We start from the raw sequence: 27,219 nt of genomic DNA on the forward strand, positions 1-27,219 counted from the left end.
AATGAGCTACATAAAGACTGAGGCCCTTCTCTTCCAGATTCTATCTTTGCCTGGTGGAAAATGCTCATATCCCTTCCTTAAGGGTCCTTCAAAAAGGCTTCTAAGGCACACAGCCCTTTTTCTTTTCTTTTTTTTTTTTTTTTTCCTACAGGATATTGCATCCTCTTAGGCTGCATTCTGCTCTTCCAGCAGCCACCACATTCAGAAATAAGAAACATTCCAGCTGAGAGTTACAGCGACTTCAGCGAGTTCCACATGCAGAGATGCTTTTCCCTATGCCATATAAGTAGAACTACACATTCACTAATGATCTACAGTTAATTGCAAAATTATATTCCATGTACATTTTCAAGGAAACATACGACCTTACAGGCCACTTTAAAAGACAGAAACCATGCCTAAGGACTAACAGGAAGAAAACAAAACAGAGCATTCTTGCTTCCTTCTGAAAAGCTGCAACGTTTCCTTCTGAAACAAAACACCCTTATGTTAAAGAAAGTCCCCTTGCTCACACCCAGTACCACAACAAATGAAGCAGAGCGCTCACCACTTACACCGATTCTAGCCAGCCCTCTCCACGGTCTCATTTTTCACCACCTAAACTGAGCTTTTGTTATTCATACAGAGCTGCAGACGCTTCAGATGAGCACACCTTGTGAACCAAGGAGTCCAGGTTCATGAACATCCGATGATTTTACAGACCTGCTGCACAGGTTTTTTTCCACTCAATACTAGGTCTATAGGGGAAAGAAAAAACGTAAAAGTCCAATCTATATTCAACTGCAGGAGGTAGTTTTAATTGCACTTTGGATCAATAAAGGCTTAACACTTGCTCTTGTTTACTAGGCAGGGGGTTGTACTTCCAGACAATTTCTCCCTGCATTTCATTTCCTCACAAGATCAGAATCCTCCAGAACTCAGGTGCAAGACAGAACATTCATATCCCTGAGGAACATAGGGAATTATATTCATGTGTCACAGATTTTTGCACTTAGCAGCAGCAACAGCATATCCAGTCAGTAGCACTAACATTACAGCAGTTCAAGGCACTAGAGAAATATAAAAACTGCATTCTCAAACCATTACAACCTGCAGCACATTGACAGGGTATACAAGCTTTTAAAAGGTGGCAAGTAGCATCTTATTCTATTTCATAGTTGTAGAAAACTAAGATCAGGGCAGAAGACAGGTAGGCATTAATAAAACCCCACAGAGAGATCTACTTGTATCACGAAAAAACGCATTATTGTAGCCATCTCGTGTTCACCTGCATGAACAGATGCCGGACGCAGGCTCCTTCCTCGCAGCCTCTCAGGCGGAGGGCCCTGGTCCCGGCACTGCTCCCTTCACCTCCTTCCCACCGCCCTCGGGCTCCTTCACTCTTTTCTTTCGCCCTGACTATTAAAGCTCCCCTGTTCAGACCGCGCTTTGATCAGGAGAACAGGCAGCTGATAAAGTCACATGTTAAAGCAAGAAATCTACCATTTTAAAGTAGGACTAAAACATCCCTGGCTTCCTATAAACATACTAACATGTCCTGCATTTCTCCTCCCTAAAAGAGCTGGATTGGACATAATAAACAACCTATTTCCCTCTTTTAGATTATGCCCAAGAAATCAAGGTTTAAATGGAGTGCTTCACCGATATAACTTAGACATTCACAGCATTTTCTTACCCCAACAGAAAACAGCAAGACTAAAAAGACTGGTGGGACCCCTTAGTAGGGGCATGGCACTAATTCAGCTTTATGCTATATTCCTTCCCAAGCTGCAAGGGCTGAAGCCAGCAGGACAGCAAGCACGGCTGCATTGCTAAGGGTGCTTAATGGGATAATCTTGTCGCGAGGGTGAGGGAGCGGAGTGTCTCCCAGAGACACCTCCACCCCCGAGCGCTGCTCCGGCCCGCTCGGCCCAGCCGCGCCAGGCCGCTCACCTGCACGTCGGGACGCCCAGGCAGGGCCGGGGTCGCTTCAAGAGCTCCTGCTGCCCGGCCCCACGAGCCAAAATCCAACACAGGCAGGCGGCTGCAGAGGAAACTTGCAGAAGGAGCCACAAGCTGAGAGAGAAAGAAGAAAGGCATTGAGGACAGACGTGACACAGGACGGTGCCTAGGACAGGGAAGCAGCCATAGCGCAGCAGCAGCAAGGAATGTCCGCAAGCAGCGCCCGCTCGGATCAGCACGGAGGGCAGCCTCAGAGCTTTGAGACACACATGCATTTAACATGAGCAGGTTTCAGTTTAAAGCTAAAAACCTAGGGGAAAACGGCTATGGAATTTTTTTTTTATTTGAAAGATAAAGTACAAGCAAGTTTAACTATTCTGTGTCTTTCCCTATAAAGAAGGGAAAGGCAAGACTGAAGATCACACTAATATTTTAGAGAAAGAACAGAAAGACTAAGTATTAAAACATAGAAGGAAAATCCTACAGTCAACCTGCATTTCTTCATGACCTTATCTTGATTTGGGGTTAGATAAATACTAAGGATACATCCATGCAACTGCCATTCCCTTTATATTCATGAGAGAAGCAGATAAAGCTTCCAAAGGTTAAATTTTAACTTTGTGAAAGATGCTTAGTTAATGATTTAAAAAAAAAAAAAAAAAAAAAAAAAAAAGGCCATGCTAAGCAAGCAGAAATTCATTTTTCCCCCCCTCTCTGTAGATTTTGATCATGGCATTTCACTGTTAGCCAAGAGATTTTACAACTCATACATCTCATTTACAACTGAGACCTCCAAGTCTACTCATAAAAATGCCTTGGAGAGCTTTCAATTTACAGTATATATTTGCAAGTTTGATCAACACTATAAAATGAACACTTTATTGAATCCGATTTATTCCTAATTGCCAAAACCTGCTTTCTCGGAAACTCAGATGAAGTTTTGCTGCAAAGGAAAGACCCTGACATTAGTCAGCTCTGCATTGTTAGAAAAGCAGCCCATGCATCTTTGCATTATCGCATTTGTAGCTCTCAAACACTTTCCAACTGCACATGTGTAGATTAGATTTAAAATGCTCCATAACATGGTCTACACAGACCTCTGCACAAGCCTTTCTGGCTCCACATCAGTGAGAGCATGATTTCACAGTCATTTTTTTTTGTTGAGAGAATATGGCAGTTGCTTTAGGGAAGGTGAGATGTTTAAATGGATGAAAACTGGATAGGTCTTGATAAAAATCCACTACAGTATTATACTGCCTTTAAATGTGAGTGGTGTGAGCAGTTGTTCGGGATGTGGATACTTCCCTGCTCATCCTCATCCTTTCCAATACGGGCAAGCTACGAGACAAGCATGAGCAGCTCCTGGGACTGCAGGTTGTGTCCTCTGTGTACAGCGTATACGAGACTCTGCCACCTCATTCAGCGCCAGCTAGGTGTTTCTCCAACACCTCACACCAGTCCAGGTGATCTTAGGGACGCAAATCTATCTTCTGATACTGCAAGAGCCTGTGCAGTGCTCAGAAGAGCATCCAGATAAGCAGAGAAAGGGTCTGATGAGCTGGAAGCCAGACAGCAAGGACAGGCAGCCCAGCTGCACACCCCAGTGCAGGTATGTTCAGCTCAGTACATAAGATTAGGACCCACGGCAGTTGTTTGTCTCAAGCCACCAGTTCACCAAGGCCTTTAACCCGAGCGCTGTGGCTCATTCAGCTCCAGGCAGCCTGACGAGCCCTCCCTGCAACCTGGAATCTGGGCAGGGACTAAATAAGGAGGCGCAGCACAGGATGGGGGTTGCTCAGTAACGAAGAAAAGATGGGTCATCCAAATAGGCTAAGTGAATATCAAGAAATATTTTATTATACATGTAATCAAAATTAAAAAAAATAAACAAAAAACAAAAAACCTCAGACAAGAGGGAGCAAGGGACAGATTTATCTAGCATCTCTTAACTACCCAGGGTACAGAAATACAACTAAGTAAAGAATTAGCACACATCAGTACCCTGTGCTCCCCTACCCTGCCCCAGTGAAAGAGGTCACACAAGCGAGATCAGTAATGCTTCAAATCAAGCTTCCTCAGTAATTGCACACTTGACCTGACACAGTTGAAGCACGTTCAGTTTCAAGACAGAGTATGCATCTTAAACAGCTGTTTTAAACAACACAGCATCTCTTTAGTGGTTTGTAAGCATTACTCATTCAACACCAAGAGTATACTTAAGTGACTAATGACTTTTGGCAGTTGTAATTATCTTGTTATATCCAAACTGACACTATCTTTAAGTACATCAAGTATAGAAAATATATTCATTAGGTTTACCAATATGTAGTAGAGAATATATTATCTAGTGGCAAACCTTAATGTAAGATAAGTGGCTGTCAAGAGCAGAGCAAGTATTCACAGGGAAGGGGCCATGGCGCTTCACGCTGAGCAGGGAGCATGTCGACTAGTCAGAACTAAAAGCGCTGAAGTTCAGGAGCGTTAGCTGCTCAAGAGCAACACCTCAGTATCCCTGGGGTAAGAGGAGCTTCGAATCACCTGGTTCGAGACACGTGCTGTTAGCACCACGTCTGCATCAATCTCCCAGCTGAACACACGACCCTAGATCCTCGCCACCACACAGCGCCTTGAACGGATCTAGCCACATAGCCATGTTCTGCAAGGATGAGAAAGTCTCCCTTCTCTTCCAAAGGAGCTTTGAAAGCAAATCTAGAGCATTATCAGCACTTGCTTACCCCTTCAAACAAATTTCCTTCCCAATTTACAGGGGTGAAGGCTTTCACAGCAGTAATCTAACTTCTTATTTTACTTTTTTTCCCCAAACACAGGCTGATTTTTCTCTTAATACCTTAGAAATAAGCATTCACAAAAAAAGCCTGAGCTATAGAGCACGTAGCAAGATGAATCAAATCTATGTGACAAATGCTAAATCCCAAGTTGAGGGCAACACAAATTTTGTTATTCCCACAAAAGAGGGATTTATTTTTTTTCCACTGGTCCAATAAGCTTAGCAAATTAGCAGACTCTCAGCAATACTTCAGGAAAAGACCCACATAAATTTAGACAAAGCCAGACCTAAGATAAGAGTAACTCATGTATTCTGCATTCTAATGCCCTTGTTGGACACTACCAGCCTTTTGGCTCAAGGCTCAGGTGGACCATGATGTATTAACTATACTCTGATCTTCATATATTAGCTACAGCATGGTGCAGAGAATATTACAATCAAGTTAGAGAACTAGGAGTTGAGATCCTAACAATCATAGCACCACTTCTTTGCTGCTGTAATAGAGGCAGTGAAATCCCTTAGTCCTCTGCCAAGAAGAGCCCTGGGCCAAGTGACCTGCTCGATTTTTCTGTCCTCACAGTAAGCACCTGCTTTCAGAAAAGGTCTAGAAACTCTCCCAAATTAAGCTCTGTGCCATACTGTCTTGGCTTTCAGAGAGTTTCAAAGCAAGTTCTCCTTAGCATTCAAATGTTAGATTCTTACAGCTGACAGGCCAATATATTGGCAATATCTCAGTAGCTAATCCCTGTAAGAGCCAGCTGCACAATCATAGAGGCCTCCTGGCTCTTCTTCATGCTTCTCAGCTTTGAGATGGGAATGGATCAGTACAGACATCCCAGCATTAACAGACCCAGGTGTGGGGCAGGGTGGGGGAAGCAGCTCTTCTGTACCTCAGCAATTATTGCTTTGGAAAGCCTCAGTATTTGTCAGTTTTAAGCAACACCAAGGCAGTATTTAGAATTATGCTGCACTTTAGCAGAGACAGCTTCCTTACCATTAAAGAATCATCAGCCTTTCCACAGGAAAAAGTCTCTAAACTTTATCTGGCCATTTTTTCTTAGCCATTGCACTTAACAAGGCAGATTTGTTCAGCTTCCCATTCTAACAGCATTATAGAGCTGTCAAAGCATATGGTTCATACCTCTAACCTGTTTCTAAACTAGCGTAGCTGAGCTATACATTTTAATAAGACCTACAAAAGTTTGTTACCTATGCTAACTATTTAAGAGCTTAGAATTGTCTGAAGATTTGCCAGCTACCTAAACAGGTGTCCCACAAAAGTGATTTCACTAATAACTGAACTTGAAGACAAACACTACAAGAAAGCCAATAAAGGAAATCTTGCACAATCAAAGGTTCTCTTACTATCTCATCAGAAAGAAGCTACCTGCCATTTTAGAAGTATTTCCTCCTTCCATAGGAATAACCAGTATACCTTTTGGAGACAGTTTAGACAGTGACTGCTCAAAAGTATTTCTACAGAATTGCTTTTTGGAAGAGAGAATAAGTTACTTTACTATTTGCACGAATTGAATTGACTAAACGTGTTTTACGCTGATAACACTTTAGCTACAAGGTATTTATACAAGATGCATCAGCAGAGAGAGCATGTTGTTAACACTACACGTAAACCAGTAACAACGGGTCCTTTTTGAGGGTGTTGTGTTGCAGGGAAGCCATTTTTCATTAGTCCAAGAGGCTGTGGAGCTGCATTTCCACACCAAGGAGAGTCCTGGTGAGCCCAACAGAAAAGGTGTCCTCTACAAAGATGACTGTCCATCCTGGAAGAGTGGCAGGAGAAGAACCAAGCAACCAGTGTCTGCAGTAGTATCTTAAGAAGGATTTCATTCATTTGATGCATATTGCTGTACATAAGGTGCAAAAACCTCTCTGTTGGGAGATCAGCGTGAAGAGAAGCCAGTTGCAAGGCTGCAACCAACTACTGGTGTCATGTCCCAAATCTGGAAGAAAATATTGTGGAGAATTATACAGAAATACCACTTAACTTTCAGAATATTGTTATATCAGAAGTAAGAAATGATCTCCCTGGACACAAGGTCCACAAGGACACAATCCAATGTAAATTAACTGCACAGAAAAAGACGTAAAGAACAGCACTAGTCTTGCAAACCAGCAGGCAAACTTGAGGCTCAGGAGTGTCCTGGGGCTGCGCCCTGCAGGTCTGTTTGAGGAAAAAATACATCATTCTAATCTCCATTTCACTCCCATAACAAGAGCTTTTAGTGGCAAGGCTGCAGGCAGCCAGGCAGCTCAGATTAAAAGAAGCCTGCACATCCCATCACCCATGGTTATTTAAGGCCACTAGCAGATACCGCTCCTGCTGATGGCCACTTTGTCTGTTCAGAGGACATCAAAAGTAGCCAGCTTTGACAGCTGCACTAAGCCATGTAGTAGAGTTACAGGTCATGACCGTGTTCAGCTGCAAGAACAACAGCATGCAAAAAAACATTCTCACTGCTCACAACAGTTAGCTTGGTAGCCACAGCTGTCAGAAAGGAAAAGGTATTACAAACATATCTATTAGCTTCCTACTAAATATCTCCAGAAAACATAGGAAAGAGGTGCATGAATACCTTCACAACCCGGTCGCTCCCACAGGTCACCATCAGCCCTCTGGAGATGTCCATGGACATGTGTGAAATGTTGTGTTTTCCTTCATGAAAGGTTGCCAAGGAAGTACGGCTGTAAGCAAACAGTTCACATGAAAGCCAGCTCGCAGGTGCAGCTGCATGACATCATTTTAACAATACAAAATGATGTTAAAGTTGTTTGAGTACTAATAAACTCAAGAACAGTTCCAAGAACAGCACTGACATCTAAAAGTGTACAGAAATAACGTAGCAAGTCATGCTAAGTCATCACTTGTGCAGTTATATAGGCAAGGCATTGCCTGACTTCCCCGACTTGGCTCTTAATAGATCTAGAGCAGAAGCGGAACACTGCTTGAATAAAAAACTGTACTCTCAGTTAAAAAGTCAAGCTGGGCTACATTTTTCCTTTCCTGAAAGGGATAAACAAGGGCACAGCACCTTCACTACTCCCCTTTTTTCATTTTTTTAAGTAAAAAATGGTCATTTGATGACTTCAGTTCCTTAGTGCTCAAAGAGGATCTTCCATAGGTAGAGTAGTTAATGAGACAGTAAGCAGCGTTTAACTACTTGCTTGCAAATAGGATTGCCTGTGAAGAGCACACCTAAAGCAGCAGTTTTCAGTATGCATACATAAACTAATGCATACAAAGCCTGGCAGCTGTGACGCTTTGCCAGCTACCCACCTTGCAATTTTAAGGGTGATCAATAGCCTGTATGTAAAAATAAATAACAAATAACCAAAAATAAAATAAAACCCTGATTTTAATTTCTTTCAAGCTCCAGAACTGGGGTTATGGGGAAGACGACAAGCAGACTGGATTCCAAACAGTAACAGCACATCTGATCTAAACGTTCTTGCACAATCAGTTTAGCGATCTCTGCACTACAGTCTACTGGGCACCCAGGGCAAATATGGCTTGTTAATACAGTCAGCTTGGCCTGTTTGTGTTGGCTCTACATCTGTGCACAATGCTCCACAAAATTCTTCTGTACGCCATCGCCATTGCTTTATAACACAGAGACCCTTCTTAATACTCACTCCTCATCCTTGATGGACTCAAAGCAGGAGTCGCAGACACGGACCTGGAACTCGAAGCCCATGATAGGGTAGCTTGACCGCTTGGTACTGCACTTGCCACACACTGCTTGTCCACATTTTCTGCAGTGATGCTTCACAGAGAGCAAGGGGAAGGAAAATCATCACCCTGTGTCATTCATCTTACTGCATGTTCAGTAAACAGCAGCAGCCTGCTTAGAAGTATTCAAGGATTCCTTCCTTGCCCACCCTCCCCTCCTTGCATGAGTTTCTCTGGGGAGCAGGAAAAAGAACTGTTGGGCAAGCAGCTAAGGAAATCAGAAAAGTCAGAAATGGATGACAAGCATTTGTGCCTGCCCAGTCCCTCCAAGCGGGGAGCTGTTTGGAAAGCTTCCATAACTGCAGCACAGTAAGCACAGGGCCATCAATGCTTCAGTGAACTGGGTTCTCTCTGCAGCAATTAGGCTGGCAGTTTGGTTGTTTAATTATGGGACATTGTCTGCCACTTAATACAACACAAAAATTAGCTGTCCACAGCTTCAGTGCACAGAAATATTCAGAGAAATCTCTGTGCTCTGAGCACAGCCTGCTTCACCACATGAAGCAAGTTCCACAGCATTTGGATGTTCTTAGCAATGCCTAGAAGCTGTGACCTCTCAAAAAGCCTTACTTCGAAACAGCAGAAATATTAACACTTTGAAGGATGAGCAGCTTGCTTTACATTTTCTTTTTGCCTATGTCCTGAAGAACTGCTAATTCAGACAATCTCACCTGTCTCAATCCTAAAGTCTTCGTGTCCCACATTTGCTTTATATTCCAGAAGAAAGGTTGTTCACACTTCTGACAGGAGTCACTTTCTAGCCACTGGGGTGCCTAGGAAAGAACAGCAGGTAATCAGACTTGGTTTTCCTTGTAAACTGACCAAGGAAATTTAAGTTGCCACAGTGAAGCTTCCCCCAGAGAGATGCTCTGCCTCAGCTCCAGGCTGCAGCAGAAGCCAGACTGCCCAGTACATGGGAAGTTTGGTACAAAGAAATCAGAAAGGGAATGAGGCAGCACCCGCCACCTCATAACTACAGACATTTGTTACCAAGACCTACACACCTCCCACACCTTTTTTCTAAAACCCCAGAGCAATATGTGATGCTACTGCCTTAATAAAAAAGCTAATTCAAATGCCTGAGTTATTAAACTTGCCAGAGGTGTTTGAAGACTGCCACTCTGATTACCTAAATGATTTCTAAGGGCTAGTAATCCAAGTTAAAGAAGTTATGAGGCAGTCAGCCTCTAAGCTCTTGTTTTCATTAAAAGATCATTTCCAGAAGTAAATCTCTGTTTCCCCAACATTGCAGAGGCAGTTTGAAATAAAAAAACACTCATTTGTATTTTCCATGCAACCTACGTCTTCATTTAGTATCTGCTCTCCCACCCACTTATATCCTCCTGTTGGTAAAGGGTGCATGCTAAATGAAAATAAGTTAGAGATTTTACAAATTTCAACATCCAAAGACACTAACGGAGCACCCTTTAGGGGATAGAACAAGGGACAATAAACCTTTAGTACACAGATTTGTGTTAAAATTTTATACATGACTTCAAGCATCTGATGGAGGAGTCTCTCTGAAATTTGACAGGAAAAAATACTGAAACATCAAGGGATTCCCCCTACCCATGCACTTATCTTTGTCAATAACAACAAAACAACGGTATGGTCAGTCGTATCACCAGCTGACACCGAACTCATTAATAGCCAGATGTCCCATTTTCACTCTTTGAACCCTGACTGCATCTTCTTTCCCTCATGCTAGTGGGAAAAAACATTGTAACAGGCAGTAACCAGGGCAGTTCAGGGAGCAGGGAGGAAGGAGCAGGTCAGCAGCCTCTCCAGCTGATGTTCTGTTTTGCCTAGTTACTTAGAACAGCATTTTGCCCTTAATAGCATTTTTAAAAAGTCACCAACACCACTTTGTGGCTATGCTGACTCCCTCTAATGGGGAAGAGGGGGATATTTTCTCATTCTCTACCTTCCTTTTAATGCCTGAAAATTAGATGGAAAACCTACCAACAGATGGTTAGAACAGCCCAATATCAGTTCAACTTTCTGTGGAGTTAACACTTCTTATTCACATGGGACTTGACAGACTAGACTTTTTTGAACAGGTCTATGGATACTCCCATAATCTTAGTAGCTAAAACTTCAGAGATGTTCAGCACTCCAGACACATCTAGTCAAGCCTAGTCCACAGGCCAAGAAATTATGTTTTTTCAATAGGTGCTGAGACTTCAGGCTTTAATTCTATTAAAACTGCTTATTATTTTAGAAGATCCCTTAATTACTGTGTGCAGATCCAAAAGATAAAAATGGTCAAATCTGGTTATCCCAGTTGTATTATGAACCACTTGCTTGCAACAAAGACTCACAGGGCTAAGAATATCATAGAATATTGAGTTCTTTGTGTCAAAAACATGGAGCTTCACATAATATTCAGTGCATTTGTTGAAGGTGGTAGACCAATGCAAGACATAAAACAGTCCTTAACCACAACTATTATATTTAAGGAAAAAGTGAGGAAGAGAGCTGCAAAACAGACAAAGCATGACACAAAGCTGTGTCAGCTCAAAGAAGGAAAAAAACCTTTGGCCAAAGACACGATCTTACCTCTTCTCTGCTGATATCCATGTTCCAAACAGCAATTCCCCCATCAGCTGAACAAGATACCAGCTGCCGTGTCAGCTGGATATAGCAGATAGCCTGCACCTTGTCGCTGCAAACAGAGCAGATAAATTTTGTTTAATGCTTAAGGGTAAAGTCTAGGTTTCCAATAAATCCTGTTTCCTCCTTGTGAATCTACCGTGGAATGTAAACCTGACTCACAAATAGCTCAGTTACTAAATGTTACCACATCTAAGTGGAGCAATGAAGACCAGGGAACAAATGCTGGCATCGCTCTAGCACAAGGATCTTGACTAGAGCACTATTCTTATGGACTTGAGCAGGACGCCAGAGATGCAGCTCAAGTTAACATTTGCTGGCAGTAAACTACTGACAGTAATTTGAGCATCAACTGTCTCAGAGCATGGCTGTGAATACATGTGTTAAAAGGAGAACCAGTTATCAAAACAGAGACAACTGGATGTGTAAAGATTCAGCTAGGAAGCAGATGGAGATTCCACTTTTGCTAACAAATTACAATAACCACGTCTGTTGCTGACAAGTAAAGCAGGTATTCACCATTAAGAAAGATTATGTTAAAAGAGCCATGGCAAACAAAGTCTATCCTTAGAAGCTGTAGAAAGGATCTCAACACTATTAAACCGTTTTGCAATCTCCAAGTTCAATTAGAAAAGCCATTCCACTTCTGAGATAACTTACTTTCTCATTCAGTATGAAGTCTGAGGCTAAGTGTGATGTTTGAAGAGAAACTAAGTGTCTAAGTCTTCACCAGGCCACAAGATGCAGCAGTAACAGCGGTATAAAGTCCTCCAGTCACTGACTTCAGTTACGTTATTGTAACCAGTACTAACATTGATTCTTTAGCCAAAAAACTAAATTCTCAAGATTTAACAAGAGTTCTAGTGCTAAGGTTATCAGTCTTGATCAAAGGTGGATGGAGGCATCTAGGGAATTAGACAAGAGGAGAATGCACTATACAAATACATCTTTAAATACATGAGATCTGTACTAACACTTCATTTCCAAGTAGAATATAATTTGAGTTGTGAACTGCTTGTCAGATTGAATTAAGGCCCTAGATTTAAAGATGACAACTAGGTATTGCTGTGTGTCTGTACAAATGAAAGTGTTGACTAAACGCAGAGAGGTAGTTACACAGGCCTCTAGAGAACAGTGCAGATATGACATCCTTTTCTGAAGTCTAGATACCAGCCCAGGTAATAGAGCCAATTAGGTTATCATCTCACACACAGAAGGAGACAGAAGAAAGGGAAATATTGAAGCTTGTATTTAAATACAATCACAAACACACTTATACATTAAGTTTTTAGCTCCACCCTCAAAAGTGTCAGTGAAGGATTTACGGTACAAAGGGCTTAACTTCTAAATCATTAAATCCAAGCAGATGACTCAGGATTTTTACCCACCTCTTTCTGAACACTGTTTTTTCTCATAGTCTTATACTCACATTTTGTAAGTATGCAGCATGACTTTTCTAAAAGCAAGGCTTCTCTAATATTAACTCTTTCCCCCTTAAGAAGGGGGAGTCTTCAGAGCTCTGCAAGAAGTACTATCCTAGCCCTTAAACTATTCAAAGATTCAAATATCCTGTCATGCTCCTTATCCTTCCTTGGACTTCATCTGTTCATTAGAAAGCACGTAGGAAAAACAAGATATTATACATACTGATGGCCCTGGAGCAGCAATGTTCGCCCCTTCCTTCCACCAATATCCCACATGATAATGCTGTGGTCAGAGGCACCCGAGAAGAGCAGTCGCTGAACAGGATCCCACCACAGGGAAGTAATACTTCCTAGGAAAAAAAACATTGTGCAGTTAGATTTAAGAGAGTCTCTCTACGAGAGTTTTAAAGCTCCCTTCCTTTCATTGTTCGGTTGTCAAGTGCCTTGATAATCTGAAAGTGAGATAAACTCTAATTACAGCCCAAATCAGTCTTTTCCAGGTCTTCGGAGCAAGAAGTTTGTCTTGCCTGCTTTAGAGTTATGCTGTTTCAGACAAACCCATTTGGGAATAGGTGTTTCCACTGAGAGAACAATGACCCCTCCTTCCCTTCCAGGCTATAAGAAGCAGTATTAATATTATCTCTTAACATTATAGACATCAGCCTGCTAAACACTGAGAATGCTGGAAGCAGCTGCTTGAAGGACAAGCTCCGAAATCATTTAAACTACAAAAGTCACAGTAAAGAAAAAGACAGAGTGGAAATACAACATTTCAAGTCTGGAACACGGCCACACTTGAAGAACTAGCTACTACTTAAATACTGCATTGCCAAGCCTTGAGGATATTATGCAAATATTGTGAAGGGGAAAAAGGGACCTGTTTTTCCTTGGAAAGAATGACACAATTACTATTATGCCAAATGAAGAAAAGAAATGGTTTTGCCCCCCTACATCAACCAGCTCTCATAAAAGCTCCCATGAGGAACATGTTGCCCGCTACACAAATAGCTCTGTTGAAGTCAGGGCATGGGAGCCCACCTGTTATTATTCCATAAACAGAGTATCTACCAGACAGTGCCACATCCAGACACACTAATTTCAGACTAACATTCGTCTCTGTCAAGACTGCTGTGAACTCCCATACAGGTGAAGGCATCTATAGAGTCAAGAGTTATTGTGCACTCAGCTGACACAACCTTAACTTCTGCTTGAAGAAAGGAAAAGGCATTTACCATCTGAAGATCTCAACTTGCCTTTCCCATTTAGAGGCAGCTTTGTCATTTTACAGCCAGCTGTAAAGCAGGAGTCTGCCCCTCTAGGTCTGCTCTGTAATTTCTGGGCATTACAAAGAAACCTTTTCCAGAGGGCCAGACTTATGACCCACTAATTCAGCCTAGCGGAACAGCAGACTGGTCAGCTGATTTGAAGGTAACCACATGGGAAAAGGCATTACATCTGACATTTCTTTCAGTATATTTAAAAGTTACACATTCTTTTGTAAACCACATTCTTGCCTTACTCAATGCATGCAGCTGCTCTGTATCAGGTTACAGACTATCTGGTTCTACATCTGATTCAAGGGCTTCAGCATAACACACAGAACGAGATGCATTTGGCTTTGGCTTGACAGCTTTCATTCCAAAAGGCTCTTTACTTCTTGCATATAGACCAGTTTCAGCTAAAACAAAGAAAACTGAGTTTCCTAATAACTGACCAAAGTAGAAGACTTCTCTTTACTGGGAGGAATTGAGTGTTTTTTTAAATCTAGGCTGGGGCTTGCTCCAGCTGCTTTAGCTAATATTCTTGTGGTACAAGGCCACACAGAAAAAAAGAAGTAACATTCTCGTCCTTTTTCCATGCTAAGGAGTCTAAACTCTTTAAAAGGTGGCCATCTAGTGGATAATTCACATTTGATCAAACAAACATTTTCACTCTTGTATCTTATCTACAAAAATGGGGCTTGTAAGTGTGCAGAGGACTAAAGGAAGGGAACTTTGGGCAAGAGCACTTCTCCTCTCTAAGGGATGGTCAATACATACAAGTGTAAACAGCTTCTGCCAGCTACAGCCCTGCACCAGTTGTTCATCCACTACCTACCCATAGCGGGGGTTATTTAATTGGAACATACCACCCCAATTCACAGAACGCTACCAGAATGGAGGTTCTGTGGAATTAAGAAGTTACTTTACCTTCATGCCCTTTGAGTGTTGTGATAACTGAGCACGTGTTCTGCTCAAGCTTGAGAAGTGTGATCTGTCCAGAATAGTCACCAACAAATGCATGCTGGGTTTCATAATCATATCTGAATAGAAGTCAAGGAAAAGACTCATTTTCTCTTATGAGTGTTTCAAAGCCTGAAACAGGTAACACGGCTGCTACCTACACAACAAAAATCAGAAACAAAATTGAGTTTGCCAGATAATTATTTACATTACTACTTCTGAAGTGTTTGGACACTACAGTAGTCAAATCCTTTTCATTCCTCTTACTTTTCCCTGTATGTGCAAACAGGACAATATGGAAAACAAGTGAGAAACTGGAAGATAGAGTCTCTTATGGCATCTCCTGTGGCTTTCCAGTACTTTAGCTTTAGGCAAGCAAGTACGTTTAGATGTAGCACACATTTACAGAACACGATCCTGTACAAGATATGACAAACTGCCTCAGGCTACTTGTTACACTACAGAGCTATCATTAGGAGCACTGGACTGGACACGAGCTGCCATTTGGTCTCACCTAGTACCTGCTCCTAAAATGCTAGGAGACTGAGCTTAGAGAAATACACCAGCTGATGCCCCGGGACAGGACAGAACCACCCAGATTCAGAGATGTGGTTCCTCCACAGCTGGCTCACCTGACAGCAAAGCCATACTCCCACTGTTCTAGCTACTGAACAGGCAGGACCATCTCACTCTTGTTGCTCTTCCCCATGCTTTCGAGCTTGCTGGTCCTTACTATCCAGGATTGACAATATTTCAGAAGGAGTTCTGCCATGTAACACGGACACTAAAAAAAAAAAAAAAAAAAACACTACTTCCTAACATGGGATCTACTAGCACAGTGGGATGGTTGGAAAAGAGCATTATAGAAAAGTTCTGAGATAGTCTGTTCTTGCTGCTACTTGAGCATCTTGAAAAAAATAAAGGAAAGCAAGAAGGATGAAACAAGGTCATTTTAAGCTTTTAGAAGGCTTCTAGTATTCAGAATATAAGAGCTACAGAGGAAAAACACACACACCTGGCAGCACATAATCTAGGAGTTAACTCACCAGTCTTCACATACAGTTACAAGTACTAGAGATTTTTACAACATGCTACAGACCAACATCTCAAAATCAGGAACTAATACATACTAAGACTTCTGTAACTCTCAAACTCACAACATCCTTTCACTGCCTCACAAGAGTGAATAGAAGCAAAAATATTAAATATCTGATGAGACTAAGGGTTTGTGGATTTGTAGGATAGTTAATCTGCCCCAACCTTCCATGTTAAGAAAACAAAACACCACCACCACACACACAGACATGAACTCAGGGGATTGAAGCACTGGGCAGCAATCATTCCCAAAGGATACTGTAGACATGAAGCCCAAGAAGTGAAGTAATGTCTTCCCAGCATACTCCCACTTCTTGTGCACATCCAGCTGACACACTTGTCATGACCCGTACTGATGACCCACTCTGATGTCAGGCAGAAAATAATAGCAGACACTCGATTCTGATGAGCTGTGGGAAGAAGAGATTCTTGATAGTTTTTCCTAAAACCAAATCATCCTTATAAACAATAATTCAGACGGAGTGAAAGTGATACCAAAAAAAAAATGCACCACAGTTTTCACCATCATGATACACTTGCTCCAAGGCTGCATTAAAAGGCTAGCATTGTTCTGTTTAAATGAACAGAATAGTTTTAATAGTTTAAAAATTCAATCATGTTAGACAGCCAATATAAACCCCTTTTTTCTCCCCTACAGACAGAAGCAGAGTTCACCCCTGGTACTTGAAATGCTCTGGTTAGCAAGTAAGCCCTCAGCTTCCTCTGTTAGGCCAGGACTTCTGGAAAGCAGTGTAATACACATAAAATCTTAATTGCTTTCTCTAAGTGACTTTTTTTCCCCCTCATGTGGGTTATGGTTAGATCCATTCCTTTAAGTACTGAAAATGATCTGTCCTGGGCCTTCAGTTTGCTCCCTGTGATAGTAAACAAGTGTCACCAAGACCTCATCTTAGTTGAGAATGCTGCCACTAAGCAAGAAGTTACAGGAATGTCAGAAAAAACCTCCCTGCCCAGCAACACACATTCCCCTAACATGCAAGCACTTCACCTCGGGCTGCCAAGTCATCCACCTTAGCACAGAGAGGATCTTGTTGTTTAGGAACACAATATTTTCTTTATAAGCAAGAACATTTATTTCTGTCTGTATCAGGCAGTTGCAAGATAACTACCCTAGATAACAAGTGGCAAAAACAACATCTCCATAAATATTATTCCCAAATACCTGAAAAACACTCTTTGTCATCCCTTTCACTCTCCTAGACTATAAAGGAGGCAATGATTCTTACATATAGCTAGAAATAGCCTTTTCTCAGTGTTTATAGAAAATAAAGATAGAATTTGCAAATACCAAAACACACCTTTAGAAAGCTCTAACATTCATGTAGACCAGCTGCTCCACCTGAAGAGCAAGATTTGAACTTTTACTAGTTCTGGCTCATTTCACTTGCAGACTTAAGTGATAATGATTGCAATTCTGAGACTTAACTGACTGATGATTATTCAATAATATAACATTTCTCTTACTGCAGTCATTCTCAACTAACTTACAGCTGGAAGAACAGTTAGATTTACAGCATATTTGGCCTTGACTCATGTGATGGTTCTGAATTTTCTGAGCATTTTAGAAGTCTCCCCTTGACACAGCTGTTAGTGTAGACGCTAGTTAACAGTTTACCTGGATAGGTCTTCACAAAGTTTATCTTATTGAAGTCCTCCGAAACATGAAACTCCTAAAACCAAAGAAGTGGGACAGTTACAAGAGATACACAAAAAGATAGGCAAGAGATTGACTAAAAAAACTAACAAACAAAAAGTGATTTCACAATCCAGAACTTGCATAGCCTGCCAATGTATCTTACTAAAACCTAGAAACTTCTTGCACTGAAGCACAGGAAACTGAGAAGTCAATCACAAGCTAATGTTCAGATTTATACCAAACTGCTGTTTTTGAGAAGCAACATGTTCACAGAACCCTGTTCACTGAAAGGAAAATATAGAAAGCAGACGTCATTTGTTCTTATAAGAACAAGCAAAAACTATCCTGCAGTATTTTGCATTTAAGAATCTGAGACTTCATAAACTTCAAAACAACTTTATATGGGTGTTCTTTACTGATTCTTTAGATCTGCAGAATTTTTAAAGGTCCTGTATTATAATTTTTAGTAGTAAAGTACCGCTACTACTGACATTCCTTTTGTACTCTTGCTCTTTCTAGGACAGTTATTATGTTGGTCTTATCTTCACAGAAAAAGGAAACCACTAAAACATCTGGGAGTCCCCTCCTTTCCCAAGGAAAGCAGGGAAGGGACACAGGCCTACTTTCTATTCTGCCACATGCATCCTCCCTCCAGGAGAGGGAGAGAAATTAGAGCAAGAGGCTAATGGGACAGAAGGAAGACTTCCCAGAAAAGAAAGTCCACGTATTTCCTCTACCCACTCAAGGCAAAGTGGGGGGGTGTTTGGAAGCCAATCCTGATTCTTGTTACTTCAGAGCTAGAGGGCTGAAATTTCCACAGCCTACAGCAAGGAAATCCCGAGACATCCGCAGTGCTCAATGCAGGCAGATCTGTATCTCTGGCCAGATGCAGGCTAGCTCCAGTTCATAAACCCTGTCCTTACACTATCATGACACTCTAGCCACCCTAATGTCCTCCTCAAAATAACTCCCTGAGGAAGAGTAGCTCGGACCCACTGCAACCCTGCTGTCTCAATGCTTTCTTGAGGCCAGCTGACTCTGATCTAGCCAGAACCACTCTGTGTTTTTGCCCTATGCCCTAAGCGTACGGCCAAAGAATTCAGCCATTTACTAGCAGCTCCTTTCCAAAGGGAAGGGAAAGAAACAAGCTATCAGCTCGCCAGCAACATTCGATGCTCATGGACATCTAAACGATTCTAATCTGCATGCTTAAGAAAAGTTACAGCAACTTACCATGATAGCTCCGTTATCCTGGCCTACAAATATTCGTCTGCTGTCGTGATGGTAAGCCATAGCTGAACATGGAGCTGTCAAAAAAGCAAACACATTAAAGTTATTGAAATACAAGCACTAGCAAACATGACAGTTATCACCACCAGTTTATTTTAGTCAGAAGCAAAGCAGTTTAAGGTTAAGAAGTTTGAGGAAAGTTAATCTGCATGAAGAGTGCCCCTTGTTAAGTCAATTTATTTTCCATCTGGTAGGCTAATCAAAGATACAGTACCAGAGTAAAGCAGATGCATCCCCAGGAACCTTAGACAGATTTGATCTCCTGCCATAGGGGAGGGCTGGATGCTTAGCTAGCAACAACAGCATGTACTTAGATTTAAGAACTTGAGCACCATACAGGATCAGTTCTCTGCATCTATATCTTTAAGGAGACTCATGTGATTACATACGATTATTTCACAACAGAAAGTATCCAAATACCTACTTACATTTTTGAAATGGAGAGCTAAAATAGGCATAGATGCAATGAGAGGGGAAGTACAAGGAAGTGTCCTAATGAGGATTTCACAACCCAATCTTTCAGTAAAGAACGTCCTCACTAAACCTGCAAATTGCAAGAGCCTTAGGGATATGGTGTTCTGATCTAACACCATCTTCTCCAGTGCCCTCAGAAACATGTGGCCTTAAAAGCGTTTCCAGAGATTTAAAATAAGATAGGACAATCTGGATTACTACAATGGCCATACTGCATAAGGACAAATAAGTGTCTTGCAACTAGTAAAGGCAATCTTATTTTATAAAAGGTTGTTAAAACACAATCTGAATAGCCTATTTAAAGGCTTGATAAATGTTGCAACTGTTGTTATTTAGATGAACTAGTGGAAAGTGGGGAGGAAGGGAAGGAGGAAAAACAATTATGGCTCACATTTCCAATTTAGATCTAGACTCTTCTGTCTGCAGCTGAAGAAACAAAACATCTCAGAACATCTGATCCAACTCTTTGGTGTTCATTTAACCTCTCCGTACAAGTTTCTTCAGAAATTGTTACTCTGAATACTTTATCCCTTGTTAGGCTGATGTTTCATCATTACATTCCATCTGCTTATTTATGGTATGTTCCTAGGCAACAACTGTATACTAAAAAAGATTACAGCAAAAATACTAGGCTAAATGATGTTTTAAAGAAAAAAAAAATCTCTCAACACTGGAGCTTCTAATCAGAAGTAGTTTCTTAATAATTTAACACCTCAAAACACAGGTACATATACTTTGTGGTACACGGGACATTCTCATGTCAGAACTTCTAGTTAATGGTTTAAAACATTCACGTATTCAGCAGATGAGTTATTACACCAATATTAGACAGCTACAGCAGCTGATCCATACAGAGATTTCATTTCTGAAAAATTTAATTTCTGATAGAATGCCACCTTAGATCTTATCAACTCTCAGATAAAGTTTCCAAATTCAAAATCATCAGTGCTTGAGGAAAGAGGGAGGCATTCTCCTACACCGAACACGCTATCACGTTACAAAGTGTCTGCGCGATGCTTAGCCATCACTTACCACCACCAGCACTTTACTTACATGACATAGTGTGATAGATGCTGGGCCAGTATTGCCCACTGTCTCTCTTCAGCCATACTCGGATTGTTCTGTGTTGTGGAAAGATTAAGGAAGACAGTTATAAACATGTGTATCAGTAACCAGCCAAGGCTCCAATCTTCCTAGCTTTTTGCCTACTTTAACAGGGAGAAATAATACTAATAATAGTCAATCTTGGATGCCAATGAGCTTCCTTCAAAGCTATTCATGCACTGAGTTTCAGTTCACCTCAGAAACTGCTACACGTTGCATCTCTTGAATTTTATCCTTAAACTCAGTCTGACTAAAGTCACATTCAAGTCACATGAACTTCACTTTGGCATAGCAAACTGTAGCTTGTTTTATATGGTACATATATATATATACACAGACATATTTATATATATATATATAAAAACACATACGATATTTTTAAAAGACATCTCAAACCATTCTCGTATGGAAGCTTTGAAACTCTGAATGTTTGCAGCTTTTCTTATCAACTCATATTTCAGCAAACCAGAGAGCAAATACTAACAGTAGCACAGTAATCCTCTTGACCAACACCTCCATCTCAAGAGGTGGGCACAAGGATCCACAGGGAGCATCAAATAGTTTGATATTAATTCCTTTAAGCCATCCCTCCAATAGCTCATGTAGACATCCAAAGGACAAGCACTGTTAGCAGCACTGTTATTTAGGCCTGCACAAAGTGCAAAATACAAACAGGACTGATTATCTGATCAAATGGGAATTGAAAGAACTCACCAAGACAACACACACAGCTTGCTAAACCTCTTTATAACACTGCTTTTAGTTTATAATATTCCAGAATTTGGCTCTGCAGAAGGAAGAAAACTCTCTCAGAAATATTTAGTATTTTATCACTCTCATGACTGTTCAGACTTCGGGAGAAGGGACAGGACAGAATCAGTACGGAAATAGGTTATCATCTATTAAAATCATTCCTGCAATAAACACATTTGAAAAGAACCTACATCAAAAAGCTAAGAGCACTCAAGTGAACAGGATTAAGGCTATTTTAAGTCTATTTTAAGCAACTCCTCTGAGCCATTGTTTGTGTTCCTTGCTCCAGTCAGAAGTTCCGAAGTCCAACTTCCTCATTCCCAAGTGGACGCCTAACTGCTCTGTAAATACTTTATCAAGAAACACTTAAAGAGTTTTCACTGAGATGAGTTGTTCTATTTTTGACTTAAAAATAATAGTCTACAATTTAGAAGTTTTTAGGATATATCTTGTGCCGGGACTAGAACTTTTCAGGACGGGTTAAAAAGATACAAAGCCAGAATGCTACCTTCGTAAGTCATTTAAGGATCTTTCTTTAGAAGACCACTCAAATGCAACAAATCAGACAGTGCCTGCCCTTAACATACTACTTTTTCCAGCAATATCAGCGGAGCGAAGCACCCACTGCCTCGAAACAACCAGATTTTCAGCTTTTGAAGTGAGTCACATCAGTCTAGCAGCAAGTGCACGTTACCCTGGCCCACGAGTTAACTTCTCCGTATTAAGAACATCTCTTTCAGGAGAGTCAGTTCTCTCTCCTTATCATAATCCACCCCCCGCCTCGTGGTCAGAACGCTGAATACTTCAGAGAGCAACTGTCATTTCTTAGTAACATGAGACAAGGAAATAAGTTTCCAAGTCAACCTCATAAATAGTGACTGCAGATTTTATAGCTTTTTTTTTTTTTCCTGCAAGCGGCTTCATCACACTCACAAATTTTAATGTTTCAAAGGGCAGCTTCCAGCCAGACTAATTCGACTCGCTGACTTCAAACCAAAATGTAATTATTTTCACTCTAAACACACTAAAAACAGTTACCATAGCAATTTGAAAACATTGCACTCAATATCCTGGTGGATTTTACTAATCTAGGAATTGATACCAAGGAACAGAGTAGCATAACACTGTTCTTCTAAGCAAATAATTTCCTGAGGGTACAGTTCATACTGGGATCGTCAAATCCACAGTCTTTCAATGAAGTTGAAGGCCTAAGCAAAGAGCTGCAAGAGTCAAGGAAATTAGCTCCCGAAAGCCTCTTATTTTGGTTTAAGATTTAGATTTAACTCGTCTCACTCTTGCAGAGACAGGCTGCCAGACAGCTTTGTATCTAATTATATAAAGCTGTGACTCTGCAAAACTTGGTAAGATTGCTTAGCAGCCACCAGCTAACAGCACATGCCAGGACTGCACTTCTGCCTGAAGCCCTATCCCATGCATCTCTTCCGCTGCATTTCCTTCGGTTAGGACAAGTTTATTACATACCAATTCTAACCTGAAGGACTAGAGGACCCCTTCAAATAATGACATGTCTGTAATCTCCTTTTACCAGCAAACGGTTATTATGAGAACTAACAGCCTAACACTGGAGCCTTTTGTGCTCCCCAAATCCTAGTCTAGCTTCTTTATGTCATGGACAGGCCTGCACTCAGTACCCGAGACAGCCGCCTCCCTCTCGCCCGTACTTAGGCCATTCTGTTAAGGACCTAGAAAGACACAGGCTTCTTTGGCAGTCTCAGTAAGGGTCTAAAATGCCCAAACCTATTAATAACCACTCAGACAAAATTTTTAAACAATGTGCAGATTAAGGTGGCAGAAGGAAGTAAACAAGAAAAAACAAACCTCTAGCTTCCCCAACATTGCCTAGAAAGCATGCACGTTCATAGAACAGTTATTTAAAGTTCTTTTTTGAAGCAATATTAGAGTATTTAGGAATTCATAAAGCCACAGTCCATATTGTTTAAAGGATTTTCATTGTTTCTTAACTGGCATTTCACTTACAGAGCAAGCACAAAACAGTTTGCTTGAGGAAAAAAACAAAACCAAACCAGGGTGAACAGGGGCAGTCGCCTTTCTGTGTCCCACCAGTATTGGTAGTTCACCACATTTGTCTCTGAAAGCCAAATACCCCGATCAGGGAGAAAGCAGGGACAAAGCCAAACACAGACGAACAGCAGCTCCTGTTTTGAGAAGTGCATCTTCCTAGTACCTTCAAACCACTAACAACCGCTTTCCTATCTGGAATCTGTGATTAGCAATTGTTTTCCTAACAGGAAATGAAGATTCTATTTTCCTGGCAGTCAAAATAAATCAGGAGTATTTAGGTTGATTTTGTCTGTGTTCCCAAAACACCATTAGGAGCCTGGTTTAACCACAGTGCAAGCAAAATCAAGGACACAGCTTGTAATTGACTCTCTCTGCTGAATTTCTGCTCACTATAGCATTCATTTTGAAAGATATTTAACCTCCATAACTAAAAACCAAACAAATAAAGCTCTAATATTGCAGCTTAAGAGCAGTTCCAATGTGACAGCAGCTCCCAGAAGTCACACAGCATTAGATTTCAAGTATTCGAGGGACTCCAGAGATCACCATGGTAAATATTATCCTACATGCTCATGCTCAGGATCTTTTACACTAGGTTATTATCCCTCAGCATCCCCAAGTACAGCTAGAAAACACTCACCTTGCCTTAGTTACTTGTCTGCAGAGAACAAGGATATTAACACTAAGCCCAGAGATCTGTCTGTAGCATAAATCTGGGCAGCCCACATCGAACTATCTCAGATTTGAGAAAATACCAGTCATTCACAAGCAGCAGTATCTAACTCACAGCTGATATATGAGCTGGCTACCTAGGTTAAGAGGAACATACTGCAAGCAATTGCAAATATTTTCTTGGAGACAGGGTCGCACAAGACCCTAGCTAGGCAAATTCTAAAAAAATAGATTGGAGAAATGAACTACATATTCTTGCAAGCTACTTATTCTTGCCTCCTTTTTTCATTTCAGATCTTCAAAAAGCTGAGATTTGATTGGTATTTGGAGACGTAAATAGGCATATTTTCTACTATCAAAAGAATAGATAAATCACCATTCTAGGAAACAATTTACAGTAGAAAGAACTACAATGACTTTAACAAGAGGGTAATCCACAACATTCCCAGAAGTGGTTTCTGCACTGATAATGTTTTCCCCACTGCTTAACTTGTAAGCACATTCCTCTGACTGGTTATTATGAAATACTTGCTAGCATTACTTGTGTTAAGTTTTATTCAAAAATACTTAAGCCCTGCTCTGTTGCTACACTGCTCAAAGACACACTCTGAAGCAGCTCTTTCACTTCCTGAGCTCCACACTTTGCCTGCTGCTGCCAGCAGCACGACCAGTTACGCAGCATTAAAATCTGCACCCCATTTTAGGGGCAAAACAGTTTGATAACCTGCTAAATGTGAGTGAGGGACACGAGTGAACGGGCTTTGATGTACTGCAGGAGGCACCTCAAATTAGAAGCAATACAATGAAACAGTTTCTGATCATTAAAGATCCACATTCCTCCCGTATTAAGACAGGCAACCAGATCTCAGCCTCAAGATTCAGCCTCAAGTTTTCCTTTGAGACTTAAATGCGACAAAGGTGGAGAACTGCCTCTGCTCTCCCTGAACAATTCTGTATCTGACACCAGCCCTTACCCAGATAAAGACGCAGCTGCATCCTCAGCTCCTGTCTAAGCAATGTAAACGGGCAGGCTGCCTGCCTTTAGTGTTTGGCTAACAGAGCCTTTAAGTTTCAACACCAGCATCATCTGCTACAGGGCTTTGCAAAGAAAACAACATTTGTTTCTACCATGAAATTCTGCTCAGATTTCAGCGAGACACTAGCTCTTAAGAACTCCTGTTTCTTCAGTCATGTGCTGCTGCCTGTGAATATTGGGGGGAGGGGGGGGGAAGGGGGAAGGCATTCAATTAGCCACTCAAGATAAATGTAATAACAATAATCTGTATTTTCACAGACAAGCTATGAGCAGAGACTACTTAAGCCTCTCTCCTGCCAAATTCAACTACTTCTACTGCCTGTTTTATCAGAAATTCAACTAGCTAGCACTTGAAAACAAGTAATCCTTTGCATGCCAAGAAAACACAAATGCATTCATATCTCTCCACAGGAAGCGGATTTGGACTAACACTTTGATTTCTCAATGGTGCTGATAAGCAGCTTCACTAAGGAAGACTGTGGCTTCATATTTTAATATAAAGTTTATGTTGCTAAGTCACTAAGAAGCATAACAAATATAACTTTGTGCTACTTGAGCATGAGGACATGTTCTACGCATTTTTTTTTAAAACTTTAATACCAGCTACTGAAAGACCAACAAACTCTGGTAAACTTCATCCAGAGCTGGGCAAGTTTCCACCTTTTGCATAAAAAATAAAATAAATCTCAAAAGCCCATACTAGCAGTAAGCTTAAAGAGTTTGGCATGTGTTGTTATGAGTTGGTGTTTGCTCTTTTTGATTCTCTATTAAATGCCATAAAACCTTGCTCACCAGTTCAGCTACCACCAAGGCTCTGCTGAATCCCAACACTCCCTGTACTTTGTTTCTCATTAAGTGAACTCCTTCTAAACAAACATTCTTGCAAGAATAAGTGCAAGTTCTACTGAAAGACGCCAACAGCAAAGCTGCCTCCACCAAATCACCTCAGGTTTCTAAATCACGCGTGGTCTCTAAACAGCAGCTCTCAAGAGGGATCTCCCGGCCCTCCGCGGGATGAAGGCCCTGGTTTCACACAGCTCGCCTTGCCCCGCAGGCCGCCCAGCCCTCACTGGTGGCCTCCTCCTCGCTGCCAGTCTCACCCCGATCAGCAGCCCGATGCCGGCAGCCCCTGCCCGCCCCGCCGTGCTGGGGCCAGGCCCGGGCTCCGGGCGCTCTCCCTTGCAGGGGAAGGGCCCTCAGCAACCCAGCACCCTCTGTGCTGCGAGCAGCAACCCAAGCCCCTCCGCTCTGCGCCCCACAGGGGCCTGTTCCCACAGGGCTGGCGGCCCCATTCTCCAAAGACTTGAGGCTCATTCCCACAGGATTTGGGGGGGGGGCATCCTTGAAGGTTGGGGATCTGCACTCACAGGGTGCAGAGCCGTATCTCATAAATGGGGGCCCCTTCCTACATGGCTCAGCGAGGCTCCATCCCTGTGTGGTTTGGGGTGTGTGAGGGCCATCCCACCTCTTGAGGGTCCTTCCCACGTGGTTAGGGGTACCCCATCCCTACAGGACTTGGGGGGCCCCCTCCTCGCAGGTTGTGGGCCCCTTCCCGCAGGGTCTTTCTATGTCGAGGGGGGGACACACACGCCCGCAGGCCCGGCCGGCTCCGCGCCGCGCTACCTGTCCTCGCTGGCGGTGATGACGCCGTCCTCCTTGGGGATGAGCAGCGCGGCGCTCACCACGTCCTGGTGCCCCTCCACCTTGCTGAGCAGCACGGGCCGGCTGCTCTGCGGCCGCGAGTGGATCTCGGCCGCCATCTTGCCGTGCCGCCCGCCCGCGCCCGTCACCTGACGCGCCCCGCCGCGCCGTAGCGCTGCGTGTAGCGGCGCCGCCCCGTAGTGCCTGGAGTAAAGCGCCCCGCCCACGCGGCTCCGCGCGGGGCGGGGCCGCCGTATTTTCTGAAGTAGAGCGGCCGTATTTCGTAGAAGAGGAGGAAAAGCCGATATACTTCGGGTGGAGACTCGCTCCCTCCCTGCCGCCTGTCCCCCTGGCCTCGGGGCGCAGCAGGGACGGTGCTGCTGGTAAACGCACCTACTTTGTGTGTTTACCACAAACACACCTAGCCGTTACGCTGCAGTCCTCGTGAGCCCCGCTCATTGCCCATGTCCCAGTGGGACCGATGCCATCGCAGGGCAGCAAACAAGCGGATGTTCCTGCTAGAATAATTAGCGGGGGGGATGCGGCTGGAGGAAGGATGTGCAATCACTGCAAAGGCAAAAGCGAGGGGGTTTACATCTTTCAAGCTACGACCAGCGTCAGGCCTTTACCCTTCCGTCCTTAGGGTTGCCGCGGCTGTTGCTCACGCGCACGCGGCATGGCGACACTCCCCGCAAACCCATCCCATCTCCACCGGAAT

At 42.4% G+C, this 27,219-nt stretch overlaps 1 protein-coding gene across 1 annotated transcript; it reads right to left on the reverse strand.

Annotated features, from left to right (window-relative positions):
* Positions 1-5,611: 5,611 nt before the first annotated feature.
* WDFY1 (WD repeat and FYVE domain containing 1) lies at positions 5,612-26,640 on the reverse strand. The gene is made up of 12 exons (XM_088528487.1): positions 26,484-26,640; positions 20,306-20,373; positions 18,722-18,795; positions 17,468-17,522; positions 16,091-16,241; positions 14,704-14,816; positions 12,738-12,864; positions 11,037-11,142; positions 9,149-9,250; positions 8,381-8,511; positions 7,324-7,432; positions 5,612-6,690 (listed from the first exon to the last, which is right to left on the reverse strand). Exons 1-12 carry the CDS (start codon positions 26,618-26,620, stop codon positions 6,631-6,633), a joined length of 1,233 nt encoding a protein of 410 aa, XP_088384613.1. The 5' UTR covers positions 26,621-26,640; the 3' UTR covers positions 5,612-6,630.
* Between the last annotated feature and the right edge of the window lie 579 nt (positions 26,641-27,219).

This window comes from Tinamus guttatus, unplaced genomic scaffold, assembly GCF_059628265.1.
Source record: "Tinamus guttatus ecotype Peru unplaced genomic scaffold, ASM5962826v1 Tinamus_guttatus_pri_ptg000311l, whole genome shotgun sequence".
Lineage (NCBI taxonomy): Eukaryota > Metazoa > Chordata > Aves > Tinamiformes > Tinamidae > Tinamus > Tinamus guttatus.